Source organism: Enhydra lutris, unplaced genomic scaffold (genome assembly GCF_002288905.1).
Source record: "Enhydra lutris kenyoni isolate GAN:26980312 unplaced genomic scaffold, ASM228890v2 scaffoldscaffold102, whole genome shotgun sequence".
NCBI lineage: Eukaryota > Metazoa > Chordata > Mammalia > Carnivora > Mustelidae > Enhydra > Enhydra lutris.
This window is the reverse complement of record NW_019154186.1, coordinates 582,633-599,613: the sequence shown is the minus strand read 5'-3', so window position 1 is coordinate 599,613 and position 16,981 is coordinate 582,633. Positions and strand designations below refer to the sequence as shown.

The window sequence follows — 16,981 nt, the reverse complement described above, 5'->3', positions numbered from 1 at the left end:
GTACAGCATACCAGAGGAGGTACAACAGAAGACTTAGAATCAGCAACTGGCCCTGCCTGTACTAGATTATATGGCCTCAAGCAATTCCCTTTACTTGCCCACAGTTCAATTTTCTCACCTAAATTCACAATCAGGTGACCTGCCTCATTGAGTTGCTGTAAGGATAAATGCAGATAGTATATGAACAAGCTTTGAAGCCTGTGAGCTTCTGCACAAACAAAAGGTACTATTATTCCCCAGAAGCATTGTAAGTTTCATTATAACTATAGATGATGCTGATTTAGCATGGAGTGAAAAAAATCTAAATAAGATTAAGTGATCCCCAGAAGTACCATGTTGTAAAATGACCAGCCATCTGTTTATAAAAATTAAGAAATTTCAAAACAAAATTGTAAAAGCAGACTATCCTAATGATCAGATGAAATGAGCTAACATATATGAAAGCACTATATAAACTATGTACCAGCATATACATGTAAAGGTTTTACTATTATTCCTAGCTAGTAATTTTAAACTTCCAGATATATTTTCAGGCAGAAGGCATGGAGGAAATATTTAAACTTTACTGTTCTTATTAAATACAAAAATGACAAAAATGCCACTTTGATTTCTTTAATTCAAATTTTAATGTTCATTAAATAAATCTTGAATGCAGTGTTCAAATTACTTCCTAAAATGCACACTTTGTTACTATTGAATACAATAAAAACTTCACACACATACCCAAAGGCAAAATGTAACCCTTTCAAAAAAATTCAGTCTACATGTGTTTTAAAAATGTGCTATGGCAAGCTAAATTCAGGCTAACAGACCAGTAACAGTAATGGAACTTACAGAAGAAATATAAATGGATGCTGTATAAAATATTTTAGAAATTAAATTAATATTTACTAGCATAGTGAACAAATATTTTAGTGACAAAATGTATTCAAATATTTTGCTATGGTTTCAAATGCCACCAGCTTACCTCAAATAGAATGACATTTCCACATTTGCCTTTAGTGTTTACATATGTATTTACAGCTAATATTTTTATACTTTCTGTGCCTGTTCATGAATCTGCTTAAAATACCCACTAAAATAATATGAATTCAATTAAAGGGGATAATTCATTTAAAAACTCTTTTGTGAAAGGTCTTCATCAGTCCACACTATACTGCCTACCTCTCATCTGTCAGCTAGTTCCTGATCCATTCAATATTTCCATGAGAAATATTTTTTCATCAAGTTTTCTCCACCCTTATTTAGCTTCATTCCTTTGTCCATGCCCACATGGAACTGCATCAATGCTAATGTGACCCAAATTACAGTACTCCTATCTTTAAAGCAAGAGACTTCCTAATCAGGGCACCTAGCTGGCTCAGTCAGTGGAACATGCGACTCCTGATCTCAAGCTTGATCTCAATGTACCCCACACTGCGTGTAGAGATTACTTAAAAATAATAAAATCTTTAAAAAAAAAAAAAAGTCTTCTTCACCGGACAGAAAACATTACACGTGTGAGCTCCACTACGTCTATTTTGATGGAACATGAATCCATGAGACAAAGACCACTAATAAAGAAAAATATCTAAAAGGGGCATTACTTGAGTTTTATGTACATTTAAACACTGAAAGCACTCTTGAAAAAGAAACAACACATAGAAGAGCAATTATTCAATTCAATGGAACTAAATCATAAAGATTAAGAAAAGCTTTAGACTCTGGCAACATGGAGATTAGGGAAACATCACACAACCTTATGAAAAAGAACATGTCCCTAAAATAACAAAAACTTGTTAGTCTTTTGGTATGACAAGGACACATCTAAAACAACTGAAACATAAGAAAGTAGATATGCCACACATACCTCTATCAACTAAGCTCTGGAGTGGTTACTACACTTTAGAAGAGGTCAAGGTGTTCAACATATGCCCATCATGTGCCCATCATCAAAGTGACCATTCTTGCAGGACGTGAACGGCATTAAGAATATGATGTTCCATTTCTTAAAACTGTAAGCTGAAAATCGATTAAAGGTTCTCGTCACAGAAGAGAACACTTTACAAAAATGATTTAGGGCTACACTCATCAATGTGCTTTAACCCAAAAGCCATTTTCTCTGTCAACAAATGCTGGTTTAGCTTATAGAAGACAGTTATTTAGGGGACCGAAGCATAGGAAAGCATGTTAAAATCAACAACTGGCTCCATGCAGTTTTCCAGGTTTTGATCTGCTAATAGTTGTAATGACTAATATATCCATTAAGTATACAGATCTTTCCACAGATAACATAAGAATAAATTCAAGCCAAATATACTGCTTTAGTTAAGGACCAACATGATCTCGTACACTGCTGTTAGCTGTAACATGTACGTTCTATGTCTGCTTGTGCTTTATTCACTTTAGATATTTCCTATATGAAGCATTTAATTTCAGATTTAATTCAACCTTAGCACGTTTTGAGGCTATCTCCCCACCAGTGAATACTCATAAAACATAAATACAATTTGATAGTAGAATAAGCAAAATATATTTAGACAGGTAAATATGCCATAAACATTTTAAAATGCACTGCAAAGTCTAATTAATGTTACTTTAATTTTCCATAATTTTGAATTGCATACATCATTTGCTGCTCCTTGCATTAATGTAGGCTAGCTGAGAGTTAACCATGTAACAATAAAACTCTACCTCCATAATCTGGAGATAAGAAAAATAAGAATTTGTATAGTTCTTAAGATCACTACTTTCCCTTTGATAAGTAGCCTTGTACAGATGAAGAGTATGTACTTACTAAATATTTGTTGAAATGAAGTGACAAATGAAATAACTTGGAAAATATTTTATACATATATGTATGTATGTTTATAATGTTTGTAATACTTATATATTATATGTGTATATAATAATGCATTATATGTGCATATATAATGTATATAATAACACATAATACATAATTATATGTAAATTCATATATTATCAGTTAACATTATATATATATATATATATATATATACATATATAGTGTGTATGTTCAAACTGAATATTCTAATTGGCTTATAAAATGAGACATAAAATCTGTGTACTATGCATAAAATGAACTATGCAGTAATTTTTTTTCTATGAAAAAATTCCCCTTTTGTCTTCCTCAAATAAAAACCTAGAGGCTACTCATTAATTTTTTTACAAAATGAATTTAGAAGTTTAGCAGATCATAGACTATTTTCAAAGCAGCAGGTTTATTGTTAAGATTAAACATTTAATTACACATGTTTGCAAATAATCTTGCAAAGCAAATCAAACTCTAAGCTTGAGGATCTATTTAAAACTCTAACACAAATGAAAGAAAGCATTTTAACATGGGGAAAAACCTTGTTTTTTAATCCACGGTTGCACATTTTACTACAAAAACATGTCTCACGGAATGACTAATTTTATGAATTTTTAAGGGCTCATATTGTAAGGATTCAGCAAATATGTCAGAGAAAAGATACTAAAGTCAATTAACTATAGCCATTCTTGAGCAGAAATAACTGTTTTATTCCAATCTTCTCTTGCTATGTATTGTATTTATAACGTGAGTAATTCTGTACATTCATAAAACTAAAATATTTTATTTTATATCTCAGTAACTATTTTTAGTTGAAATTTTCTGGTATATTCTAAAAACTAAAAAAAAATCTATCATTTACCGATACAACGCAAGGCAGATACGAGAAAGAAAACTGAAGTGTTCAACAATAGGTATGTGGCAAAAAATTTGTAACCACAAAGATTTCACAATTTAGCAAATGTAATAAAGGGGATAGATATATGGTTTAAGGACCCTAAGCTAAAAACAGCAGGATTCTAGAATGTAAGCTCCATGACAGAAGAGACTGTTGTCTCCATTCTGTTTGCAGCAACTAAAACATTGGCACCACATAGTATACCCTACACACACACACACACACACACACACACACACAGAGTAATGACAGATCTAATCATAAGATCAAAATGATTGTGAAGAGGTTTTTATTTTATTTTAAATCCAATAATTAAATTGATAAATTGAGTTTTCCAAATGTCTACAGATTGAAGACAACACTGCAAAAAAGATATTCACGAGGGTCTAACTATGTCCTGTGGAGAACTGTTTCAGTTGAAGTACTCAAGTTTCTGTAAATAAATTTCCTTGGATTGAATTCAAGAGGGAAATCATATTGTACCCTTTTGTTCATAGTGTTATATGGAGCAAGCCTTCAGTGTTTATATGGTTATTATCCTTCCAGAAGGATCAAGGTCTAACATACATAAATAATAATATTTTATGGATGGTCATATTAAAGTTTTTATATAGTTTTTGTGAATTTGGTGTGATTTAATATGGCACTAAACTCAACATTCTTAAAATGAGTAATATGTAAATTGCACCTATGTAGCCTATTACCTAAAGCCAGTAAGAGAAAGTATAATTAAATGATAATTATGCATATGTTTTTAAATGTTTTTACTTCAATATAGCAGAGTATCCCACAATTGATACATAATGTAGATAATGCATTCAGTAAATATAATAAAATAAATTTATTCCAATATTGTTTGTGATGTTATTACTATGCTTGTTTAGACAAGTAAGTAAGAAACAGACTTCTTCCAAAATAACTAAAAGCTCAGAATCTAACATATTGCTGTAAGCTATAACGGTTATAACTGTTAATCCAATATACCTTTTATACAAAACCATAAACACATGAGTGGAAAAATAGCACAGATGTTCATCTCTAATGCAATTTCCATTCAATTTCCTAAGTGCGGTCCCTGTGTGCAAACTAGCTTAACGTTATGTTTAGCTTGCAAATTCTTTTAATAAATAATGAATGCAATAAAACTAGGAGATCAATGGCAAGCTGAGAAATCATAAAAAAAAGCCTTTTGTGTTCAGGCTGTTGCCCATTTTCAAACTTTAATCCAGAGACAGATCAATATCCTTTTTTTCTCCTTTTTTAACTCATCACATAAATAGCAGATATACTAAATGTAGCCTAAACGCTGTTACGAGCTAACAGTTGCCGGCAACCTAATAAGATCATTAGCCACAATGGCAACTGAATGTTTTATACCTTAACATACACACTATATTATACACTATTAAGCAGTCAACTTGTTTAAGAATAAAATGTTTATATAGCAATAAAAATACTGTATTTCATTATTTTTTAACTTTCCTACACTATATATAGACATATATATATATATATATATAATTTCAGTAGCATAATTATAAAGTTTTCACCATGATTTGCTCTAATAAAATAAATAATTTAAATGGGTCAAGATAGTACATATATATTAGCAGTTTATACCTCAGGGATCCTAGATGAAAGGAAATTTCATTCTTCAAAATTAATTACATCTGAAAGTAATAAGTTATTCCTTTAAATGGATGGGGGGATACATCATGTAAATTCATGTTGCACTGAATGGCTCTTTAGATTATCCAGGGAAAAAGTACATCATAATACTTAGATATTTGTGTTGTGTTTCTATTCCTGAGCTATACATAGAAGGGAGGAGAACCCTCTTCTTACTAACCCTTATTGGATAAACATGCATTTTCTGTTTGAATGATCAAAACTAAACTGTCACTAGGGGTGGTACTGATATCAAATAGTATAAATCCAAATAGCTGGGAATGATTTTATGGTAGTAGGCTTGTCTTACTTACTAATTCTTGCCTATTCATAATATTAGAGCATCTTCTGTGGGTTTTCACTAAAGGGAATATCAAGAAGTCACTCTTTCTTTAAAGATATATTTCAGTTCAAAATCCTAATTTCATATATTAGATTTTGATACCTTTATATGTATACTTGTGAAAAGTTTATGGCATGATTACAAATGGTTTTATAATGGAATTAAAATTTCAAGATTAGTATCTTTAATAACTGCATACCTTATGTAACTATTTCCTAGCTTTTCAAAGGAATGGCAATTTGTGCAAAGAGTTCTGATGAAGAATAAATGTGTGTGTGTACATGATTGTATTCATTTAACAAATGTGAATTAAGTGCCTAAAATATACACAATATTAGGCTTAATGAAGTTTTGCAATGAATATTACTAAAGTTAAAATTTACTCCTTAGAAATTATTATTACAAATTCAAGTTTTTTTATGTAATAAATTCAGTTCTTTTTTAAAGATATCATTATAGGTAGTGATAAATATGTCCATTTGCTCTTTACTTATATTCAATTTACCTATATTATATTCACATTCTCAATATAATAATTTCATCAATGCTAATAAATAAGTTAAGCTCTAAAGAAAGATGTGGCAAAAAATGATCATGAATACATTCCCATGTTTCAAGCAAAATTTGAAAAAAAAACACTCCTGTACATAACTTCATTAAACTTCATTATAAATTTCTCTTTAAACTTAGACTATAGATCATAGCCTATATCTTAATCTTACAAAAGTAGCCTAACTTTGGAGATAAAATTTCTCCTGAAGAATTTGAGACCTCAACAGTAACAATTAACAGTGTTTCCTGTTTTCCTATTTTAATAAAACTGACAAAATTATGATGAAAAAATACTGTAAATGCTGCAAAGAGGAACTACCTCTAAAAGCTGGCTTATTTTAATATATATTCTTCAGAAACTTGAACAAGAGAAAAATTGAATCTCCTTTTAAAAATTTGTATTTTCAAATATCAGAGATTTACTAAAAACTTATAACACCTACAACATTCAATTCAAAATATTTCACAACTGACAGAACTGACTGTTTCCTAAAACCAAGGTAATGAAGCTTTGGGTTAAATGATATAAATTATGGTCGCCATGATATTTAATGCAGGTAGGTAATAAATTTCACTACAGTTATAATAAAGTTCCTTTTGGTGTGCCTATGCTTTTCTACAGTTTGAGAAATTAAATTATAAAAGTAGTATTTATGGGTGCCTGGGTGGCTCAGTGGTTTAAGCTTCTGCCTTTGGCCATGATCTCAGGGTCTTGGGATTGAGCCCTGCATTGGGCTCCCTGCTCAGCGGAGAGCCTGCTTCCCCTCCCCCCAACTCTGCCTGCCTCTCTGCCTACTTGTGATCTCTCTCTCTCTCTCTGTCAAATAAATAAGTAAAATCTTTAAGAAAAAAGTCGCATTTACTGTTACTGAATGATTTACAAATAATTACCCAGAATATAAATAACTAAAATATACGAAAATGAAATAAATTTTTCCAAGATTTTCAGTTTTACAAAGTGAGGAAATGATGAACATACAGTGGACAGGCTACCTTCTTCCTACTAAAAAGATATACTAAATCCTGAAGGAGTTCTAAATCCCTTGGTAAGAGTATATTACAGCTGCATTAAGCCAACAAGAAGCTTATTAGTAAGGATTTAAAAAATAACACCCTTCTGTAATCTATTTGGATATAGCATTATTCTATTTATAGTGACACTTTCAATGTGTCCCAATCATATATTACTTATTCTCATTTTTCCTACCATGATTAAATATTAATGTGGGGGCACTTTTAAGCAACTACACTATACTTAGGTTTTAACATATTAATTTCCACAGTTTTGGAATAGCTAATATAGCATGAAAATTAAGAATCTCTCCCATGAAGAAACTCATGGGATGATATTGATTTGATATTTTTCTCTGATTCCTACATAAAATAAAATGAATTTAGTTGTTCTAGCAGAAAATGGAAAAAGGGATGCTGCCACTTTAAAAGCTTCTATCTCTTTGACATTGCTGGCAGTGTATGGGAACATTAATGCATCTGTCATGATAACAAGCTAAGAATAACATCTAGACATCAAACCGAGCAGAGAATCCATCTGAAGTGATTCATTCAGATCTGTCTCATTGATTTATTAAACACAGGGCAACATCTGCAGCCTCACACAGCCGCTTGGCGAAATTAATGCAAGATCAATTCAAATGGAAAAAAGTGTAAAAGAGATAAATCAAAACACAATTTGCATGCAGTTCCACAATCAGGCTTATTGGGTGCAAATGCTCAATTTCCCTTCCAAAGCAAATGTGTTTAAATGTTGTTTTATCTTTTTAGAATTGTGTGATCTGAAGTGACAGTGAAGAGTTTTGCAGGTTGAGATGGTGAAAGGGAAGAAAAGGAGGGGAAAAAAATGCTACTAAAGACCTTTTGAATATGCAACAATAATATCATTAATACCTAATTGTTTTGCTTTTGGGGAAAGGTTTGATGTCCTTTCTCCAAAAACAATATTTTCAGTTTTGGTCCATTAGGGTGGTTTCAATACATATTTGAAATGTATAACGTGGATAAACCTAAATCATTTGTATCTCTAAGTGCACCACATGAAGTGACCCTGAAGATCTAGATTGCCAAATGAAACATAATATATTGTGATTAATGTTTCTCACAATTATATTTGCCTGCTAGAAGCACTTTTAAAGCACGTAGGGATTTCATTCAGACAGAATAAGATTACTTAAGAAAGCATCAAATAATTCAGACAATATTTTCGACAGGCATTAGGGGTTTCTTGTGTGAAACCACATAAAACATTAATGTCTGAAGATCATCGGTTCCTAATTATTGGAATACTATACATTGAGGGTAACAGTACACATAAATATCCAAAGAAATTCTCCATCATAACATGCATCATATCTTTAATGTAATATCTATCACCTAATAAATGAGTGTTTGGACAAATATTAAATCCAACTCAAGTATTTAGATAAATACAACTATTTAGATAAATTGGTTATGTAGAAGTGTACATTTAAAATGGATGTACACGTGGAAGTTCTGTGCACTGGCATAGGACTAAACCATTTTAATTATAATCTTTACATCATTCTAATAAAAGACAACAATGACGACTAAGTAACTGCTTTTAATAGACAAACCGACCATCCCCTCATTATCCTATGAAATAAATGTCTGCATTTACTGCCCAGATTAATTTCTAAAATCTTTTTATTCTGCAAATGTTGTCATACAAAATATTAGCCCAAGAAAGTGATGCAAGTTCTTCAAAAATTTGACTTTGTATAACTTTCCTATGAATGAAAACATCAATTTTTAAAGTAAATTGCTATTCTATGTGGATTATGAACTATATTCATCGAGTGTCAATACAAAGCCAAAATCATTGAGGACTTACAAAAACTGTATTTCTTGTATTTGAAAGAATTTTTAAATTATTTTAAAGTCAGAGTTCACATAAAGTTATTCTACGATGGATGCCCATTTATGTTCTATTCACATGGTCAAACTAACAATCACAATTGGATCATTTAAATCTTAATTTAAAAACACTGAATTTTACTCATTTAAATATATGTTGACTCATGTCTCCAAATACATTTAAATGTTTTCTTAATCATACATTCTTGTTTCTCTAAGTATTCATTTAACTACACATAAATGACTGAATAACATTTAATTAGTTGATCCTCAAATGAAATACTGATCATAAAATCTAACAATGTTACTTTTATATAGATAGGTAGATAAAAAGAGATAACACTAAAATGTGCTGGCTGATTTTTCACATTTACTGAATACCAATTTTTAATTGAATATTTTATCGTTGCATTAAACTTTGAAGAATTTAGTAAGGAAAATCCATTGCATGAGAGTGAGATTTTTAGGCATTTGCTTTCTGAACCTGCCTTCTCTGATGTTAAGAATTCCAAGTTTTGCTCCACAAGACATTAAAAAGAAAAATTACAGTGCCTTAGCTGAAAAAAAAAAAAAGACCTAAAACAAGATAAATTTTCCCATTTGGTTTTGGACTTTTTTTTCACTTTCTTAAAAATCTTGAGAATAATCTCCCTACAATTAGTTTCTGAAGTAAAAAAAAGCATCAAGGAAAAAATATTGCATAGCCCTTTGGAATTGCAGAGATGCAAAGTTCGATTTATTTAATAGAACAATGTATAGTCAAGATTTTTTTTCATCTTAACTATTCTCCAGTAGCAAAGGTATGTATTATTTTCCAACTTCTTTTCTAGGAAAACAAGTTTGAATATTTTGAAAATTAGCTAATAACAAAACAGTTAATATAAAGCACTGATAGAGTTCTTTTGACTCTCAGTACTTTCAAAGAAACAATCATGTATGTATTTTATTCAAGCACCTTTCTCCTGTGTACATTAATAAAAATATGTCCCCAGTCGAATGAACCCAAATGCCACTTAGTGGCAATACGTTAAGGTCTTTGAAAATGACCAATTTGAAAATAGTCTATTTTGTGTCTTCTGGAATAGTGTAGGAAGCATTCCAAATTAGAATACCCTAAGTCAGGACTTGTACTCTCCCTTAGTTAACTGACAGAGAGGGGAAGAAATGCTTATTATGTAGGAAAAGAAAATTGCCAATGACACCATTACAAATAAGCCTCCCATTGAACAATACATTATGGAAATTTATTCATCGGGAGATGAAAATGTATCTCTTTTCTCAAATAAGAATAGGATATGAGAGTTTCCAGTCATTGAACATATATATATACTTTTTCCTTGCATCCCCCTTTAGCCAGAAGAGCTAAGTCATGAGTCCTCAGTAACAATCCTCTTTAGCCAAGTCTCCGTTGATTCATCGCTCATTTCTTTGAGCATCTCTTCAGGCTCTTCTGATCCATCTTTCACCTCTTCTCATAGCATCATTCTGCTCATATCCTACATCTCTTTTCTCTTACTGGCTTCATGTCTTATCTAACTTATTTTGTCTCTCTTGAGTCTCATTCCTATTTACATTCCTCACCTTTCTTTTCACTGACTAGAAAAGTCATAGAAATAATGTTGATCTAAATAATAATTTCACAATTTTATAAAATCATTCAGATGTTGAGAATGATTTAAGGTACACATTTCTGTAAATAATGTTACCTACAGTCATAAAGCATCCATTATAAGCATTATCATGTTTTGTAGTTTTTAACATGGTTATGAGGGCATTTTGCAGTGATAAAATTTGATAATGTTATTTTACCATTAAGAAGATTTTCCCCAGATATTGTGGAGTGTTTGTTGTTGTTGTTGTTTTTCCTATCTAGAAATTGCAATATAGGTGTATTTCTGGTAGTTTTCCTCATCTCCATTCATGGGCTGCATTCATAGAATATATTTCTAATATTTCTGGAATAAATTTTTACAATCATATACTGTAACACTCGTAACAAACCTATAGAAAATGCATGTTAATCAACAACATACTCATAAAGAAATAAATGCAAAAGGAGACACTGGCATTATATCTTATACATATTTCTTCTTATATTTTTCATATTCTCCTATTGTCTTTATATATGCATATACACAAAAGCAATATAAGCCCTCCAAAAAAGTTAGCATTGTAAATGCTATGATAAGGAGTAAATAAAACTTAACTGAATTAAAATAATAACCTAAAAACATATCATACAATAGGGTCCAAAAATAGTATAAGAACACCTCCTTCTTGATACAGAGTAACTTATCATTTTTCCCTTCAGCAAGTAGCTCTAATAAAAATTAATTAAAGAAAACTTTCTACTTAGAGGAAAGCATCAAAGTCACATTAAAATACTAATCTATTTATTTTTAAAATGAAAGTCATAGATTTTGCTCAAGGATGTGTAAATTAATTATTAAGGTAGGACAAATTTACTGTGTGTAGTAATTGTTCCACCTTAATAGTGGGTGTTTGTAAGAGAGAAGCAGGAAGGGAGTGAGGAGGAGAGAGAGGAAGAGGGGGAGAGAAAGAGAGGGGAAAGATAGGATTTCAGTTCTGCAATTGTTTAAATGTGTCTTTTTGAATTGGCAACACATGAATTAGATGGCCCTCCTCTGAAGGTCCTGGTAACTTTCTGCGTTTGTGTATTAGGAAAGTGCTTTGTGGTCAAAATAAGATTTCCTTTCTACTCTTACAACTTATAATTGTTTGTTTTATCAAGGGAGCAGTTATCCTTTGTGTTTTAAGACCATCTATCTACCTTAAGAAAATTTTATCTAATAAACCAGGTTTGTAAACCCCAGATATGAATCACATAGAAGTTCTCACATAAACAGGTTTCTGTTTAATTGCCAGAACACAGGACACTGTGTAGGAAAAAAGGTTACCTTGTAAGTTCTGTAGCATTTCCTTATTGTAGCAGTCAGCAACAGTTTGTCTACAAGGTGTCAGTATACTTCAACTCTACATAGTAATTTGGATTTTACAACAGATGTTGACAGCTGAGTTCCTTTAAGTTGGTAAAAAGGGGTTCCTATGATTTGAAGTTGCATTGTGAGAAAGTCTACCTCTGCAGAAGTTTTCTGCAAAATGATCAAAAGTCGTGCTGTTTTACAACAAAACCCTTTGCTCCCTTTAACCTGATGATGGTTTGTTTTTTGGTTTGTACGCCAAATGTGTACACACCTAACAAATGTCACCAGACTGGAGATGGAATAAACAGTACAAAATTAATTCACAGGTCCTTAAAAAATCAAATAATCTTGAATATAGTTTATTTTACTTTCTTTTTTAAACTTAGAAAGATTGAATACAATTTGCTTATGGACATATGCCAATGAACATTTATTCTACTGTCCTATGAAGGAGGTACACTTACAACCACAGAAGCTGGTCATCATCACTTAAGAAATCCTCTCTTTGGGGAAAAAGGATCCTTCCAACTTCTGGCCTGGGGAGAAGAGCTGGAAGCATCCTCTCCAACTTCTCCTTCAACCCTCATCCAGTTCCCAGCCCTAGGTTTTCATGCCCCACGTTGTCCCCTGCAGATGACCCAAAAGGGACAATCCCAGGAAAGTGACATCTGTTGTCGTTCTTTTTTAAAAAATGGGATCCATCGACTTTACTGTATCGTGAACGGGGGAGCTTTGCACAGAGGGCATATGCACACGTCCTCCCTCATAGGCACGCTCTCTCTTGAACAAGCTCTCTTGCTCTCTCTCAATCTCTGTGTCTCTGTCTGCTCTCACTCACAAACACACGCACGCGCGCGCGCACATTTATCCACACACCACCACAACCACCACCATCACACACCCCACTTACTCTCACAACAAACACACATGATGGGGAACGAATCACCCTCTGGGATGGATCCTAGACTTCCGACCCTATCCATCCCCCAAATGCTGTGTTGTGGATTGCTAGCTCAGAAGCCCAGTTTACAGCTCTGCCAGCTTTCTCCCCTAGAAAGTCCCTGGTGTCTCTGTTCAGGAGAAAGGGAAAACCTATTCGACCCGTACGGCCACAAAAGAGGAATGAAAACCATGTAGAGAAATTAACAAATAACCACAAGCAGCCAGTGAGCCATGCAAGATATGGGCGAAAAGCTGTAGTTTCAGTAGAGGAGAGCAAACTGAAGTTTGTGCGGGGCTTATCTTAGACCCAGCCCTGCCACTGAGCGAGGACTAGACGGGATGGGCAATTAGTCCTTCTAGTCCTCTTTCCCCACCGACTTACAGTAGAGGCAAGCTAGTTAAGACACTCCGCAAAGTTGGATGAGAGTGATGAAACATGCAAAAGAGGGGAAAGCGGAGGGGGAGAACAAACTGAAAAATGAACATCTCACCTGGCATTGGTGCAATCGGTGAACAAAGTTTCAAAGTCTTTTCTGGTGATGAGTTTGCAGCGGTTCACCCCAGGCTGGATGGCCCCCAGACCGCGGAGGATCCGGACCTGCTCCACAGTACACACCACGGGGGATATGTCCAGTCTTTTCAGCTTGGTGTATACCGTGTGCAACCCTCCCACCAGGTGCTTCAGGAAGAGATCAAAGACTTGCGGCAGGCAAATCAGTTCCTGACCGTCCATCAGGAATGAAGCCACCTTAACACCGTGCATGTCGACCATCCTGCACTCGTTGGTGTTAGTGTTGCCGCTGCCTCCGCTGGCTCCACCGATCCCGCCAACACCAGAGCTGCCGCTGTGGTTATTGGCCATGAAACTGTTGATCATATTATGTGTGAGACGAGAAGGCTCTCCAGGAGTCGAGTACGAGATTTCTGCCCGAAATAAGCCCCCTGGGACGCCGGCTCCGCTGGAAGTTGCAGAGATCACCGGGGGTGCGGAGACAGCCATGGTCATTCAGTCTCAAACCGTAGGTCTTCGGGCCCTGTTTTCTCGCCCTGTCTCCACTAGGTCGGCTCGCACTCGCTCCCTCACTCTCTCGCGCTCTCTCTGGCGCGCTCTGCTCTCTCCAAACCGTTCTCAAGTCTACAGGAGCCAGTCTCACACGCTCACGCCCATCCACCACCCAAGGAACAGCGAGTAGCCCGGACTCACGGCGGTCCAAGAACCCACCCCCCAACACACCCCCTTCCGAGACTGGCAGCATCCCCCAGCCAATGGATCCCGCCCCCTTCGGCTCCCAAGCGCACCGAATGGCTGCTCCCCTCAAGGAGGTGGAGACTCCCTGGCCGGCCTCCCAACTACCTGAGGCCTTTCTGGGTTCGCTGGTTAGGGAGGATGGAGCCTGAGAAGGGGGCGGTACAGTTCCTCGGCTTCTTGCCTAGCGGTCAGACGGGAGAACGGCCAATTATCACGCAGAGCTCTCCAAGTGGCCGAGGGTACAAGCCCCTCCCCCTCTATGCCCCACTGGCTTTGAGGTGGGAACACAAAAGCGGGACTCCAGTACGTGCCTCTCGCAACCCTGTGCCACCCTGCACCCGGGTTCAATTCAAGAAAGGGTGGTGGCTGCTCCAATTCCTTTTGCACATTGCTCCCAAACTCTGAGGGGCTGAGATAGCTTCGCCCTGCTTCCAGAAGAAGCACTCGAGTGAGTTCAGAAGTAAACAGTTCCGGCCATCTAGAGCTCTTAGTGTGAGTTCTCCGAAACCAGCGCACAGAGGAACCAGCATCCAAAAAACGCGCTCAAACCGGAGTTGCAGGTTGCTAACCCGCTCCTGCGCACTGACTATTAGCAGGCGCAGTGAACCTGTGATCACTTGGGAAAACAGGCTGAGGGACTTCGGTTTGGAGTGGTGGACGAATGCCTCATTGTACAAGTACTTCCATCACTGTCCTGGAATAGACTCAGTCTCCATTCCTTACTTTCAAGATGATCCTGCCCCGTCCCTGGCTAAAATTGATAGGAAAAGTTCCCGCATAACTCAAAACAGTCATTACAGAATATGAGAGAAGAGCAAGGGTTTGCGCTCTTTAATACTGCATTTTTCCCCTTGTCTGTGGGCTTTGACGGTCCAGTAATTAGAGTTGCACGTCCTGCACTGTAGCTCGAGATTCCTCTTCCCCCACATGTCAAGTGCCCCTGAATGCACTACTAGAGCTAATGATAAGCAAAATGTCTAGGCAAGGTACATTCCAGGGAAAAGGCATGGTCTTTCCCACACAGCATACGGCAGTTAGATCACCGTAGCAAAATTGTTTTAAGACTCCTTTTCCAGGTTTTGATTCTCTGAAATCAAAGTATTTCCTTTCCTGTGTTTCTTTCCTTTACAGGCTGTTATCAGATAGTGAAATCCATGCTTGGTTTTAACCAATGATATAGCCAAGGCAACTTCTCCAATATCTTTCCAAAATGTACATAATTTTAGATCCTTACTGAATTCTATCTAGATCTCTTTGCACTTAGCAGTATCAAGAAATAGGAGTGGGTGAGCTTCCCCCTCCCCTCAATAGGACATAAATGTCCTAAATTGGATTTTTCTGCCTCTCCCTTCAACATATTTTCTCCTTTTGTCATTTCATCAACCAAGTAGTAAAGAACTACCCTTTGAATTGCTTCATACTGTTATAATGTTTTAAAAGATATATTTTATTATTTTTTAATTATTATTTTCAATTAGCCAACATATAGTACATCATTAATTTTTGATGTAGTGTTCAACAAGTAATTAGTTGCATATAACACCCAGCGCTTTATTTAGAGGGAGAGAGAAAGAGAGCATCAGCAGGAGGGGCAGAGGGAGAGGGAGAGAGAATCTTAAGTGGACTTCCTGCTGAGGGTGGGGCCGGGCTAGATCTCATCATCCTGAGGTCAGGACCTAAGCTGAAATGAAGAGTCAGATGTTTAACTGACTGTGCCACGCAGGTGCCCCTACCGTTATAACTTTAATTGTATGGAGTTAAAATGCTAAGAAGTTGTAATAGTTGCTTTTAGAATACAGTGATTAGTGACTGTAACATAATAGAATAGAATGCATGCAACCACAAAACACTTTTAAAAAGGAGTAAATCATTTTTGCTAGTTTGCTATTGTGGGAAGAAAATAGGAGCAAAAAAAGGACAATTGAAAAGGGATATCAGAGGCAGAAAAATCTTCCACAAAAAGTACAAGTTTTCAAAAAGAATAAAAAAGCACTGGCAGAAATGTTTTTATTTACCACTTTTTAAAAAGATAAATCCTAATCTGTGTTCAACAGGTGTTTTGACAGAAATGGCTATTAAGCTGTTTGTTAATATAACTTACCTCTGATAACTTGTAATTGAAATTGTTGGATAAGTGTGACTTTACAGGAAAGTTGTTTTCCCATATTTTTTTTCTGTTTTTGGAAATTCCTCTAAATGCATTAAAAATCCTAAGGCCAAGCTACTCCCCATATAGAGCTGCACTCACAAATCCTTTTTATTTGCAAAGTGATTTGGAGTTTTCAGCAATAGGACATTTATACATATATTATGATATTTCAAATTTAAGAAATGCTGAAATATAAAAAGGAAAGGTAGAACATTGGGCTGCAATCCCTATTTCCAATATTGAAAAACAAATGCACTTTGACAACTTTAGAAAAGACTTAAACTAGATACGTCTTACATGTTTAATATGATCTGTCAGATAGGTGGTAATATTTTATTTTCTTTTATTTTTTAGATAAAGAGAGCACAAGTGGGGGGAGGGGCAGATGGAGAGGGAGAGAGAGAATCTTAAGCAGGCTCCATGCCCAGCATGGAGTCCAATGTGGGGCTCAATTTCACAACCCTGAGATCACCACCTGAGCCAAAATTAAAAGTCAGATTCTTAACTGACTGAGGTACAGGTACCCCTGTAGTA

General features: G+C 35.1%; 1 protein-coding gene across 1 annotated transcript in view; it reads right to left on the bottom strand.

Moving 5' to 3' along the window:
- Window positions 1–14,049, bottom strand: part of LOC111139361 (dachshund family transcription factor 2) — a gene marked incomplete at its 3' end in the record, with an annotated part of 862,916 nt that extends 848,867 nt beyond the window's left edge. The window contains exon 1 of the mRNA XM_022491621.1: window positions 13,541–14,049. Coding sequence (XP_022347329.1) covers window positions 13,541–14,049 — 509 coding nt within the window. The remainder of the gene's footprint in view (window positions 1–13,540) is intronic.
- Between the last annotated feature and the right edge of the window lie 2,932 nt (window positions 14,050–16,981).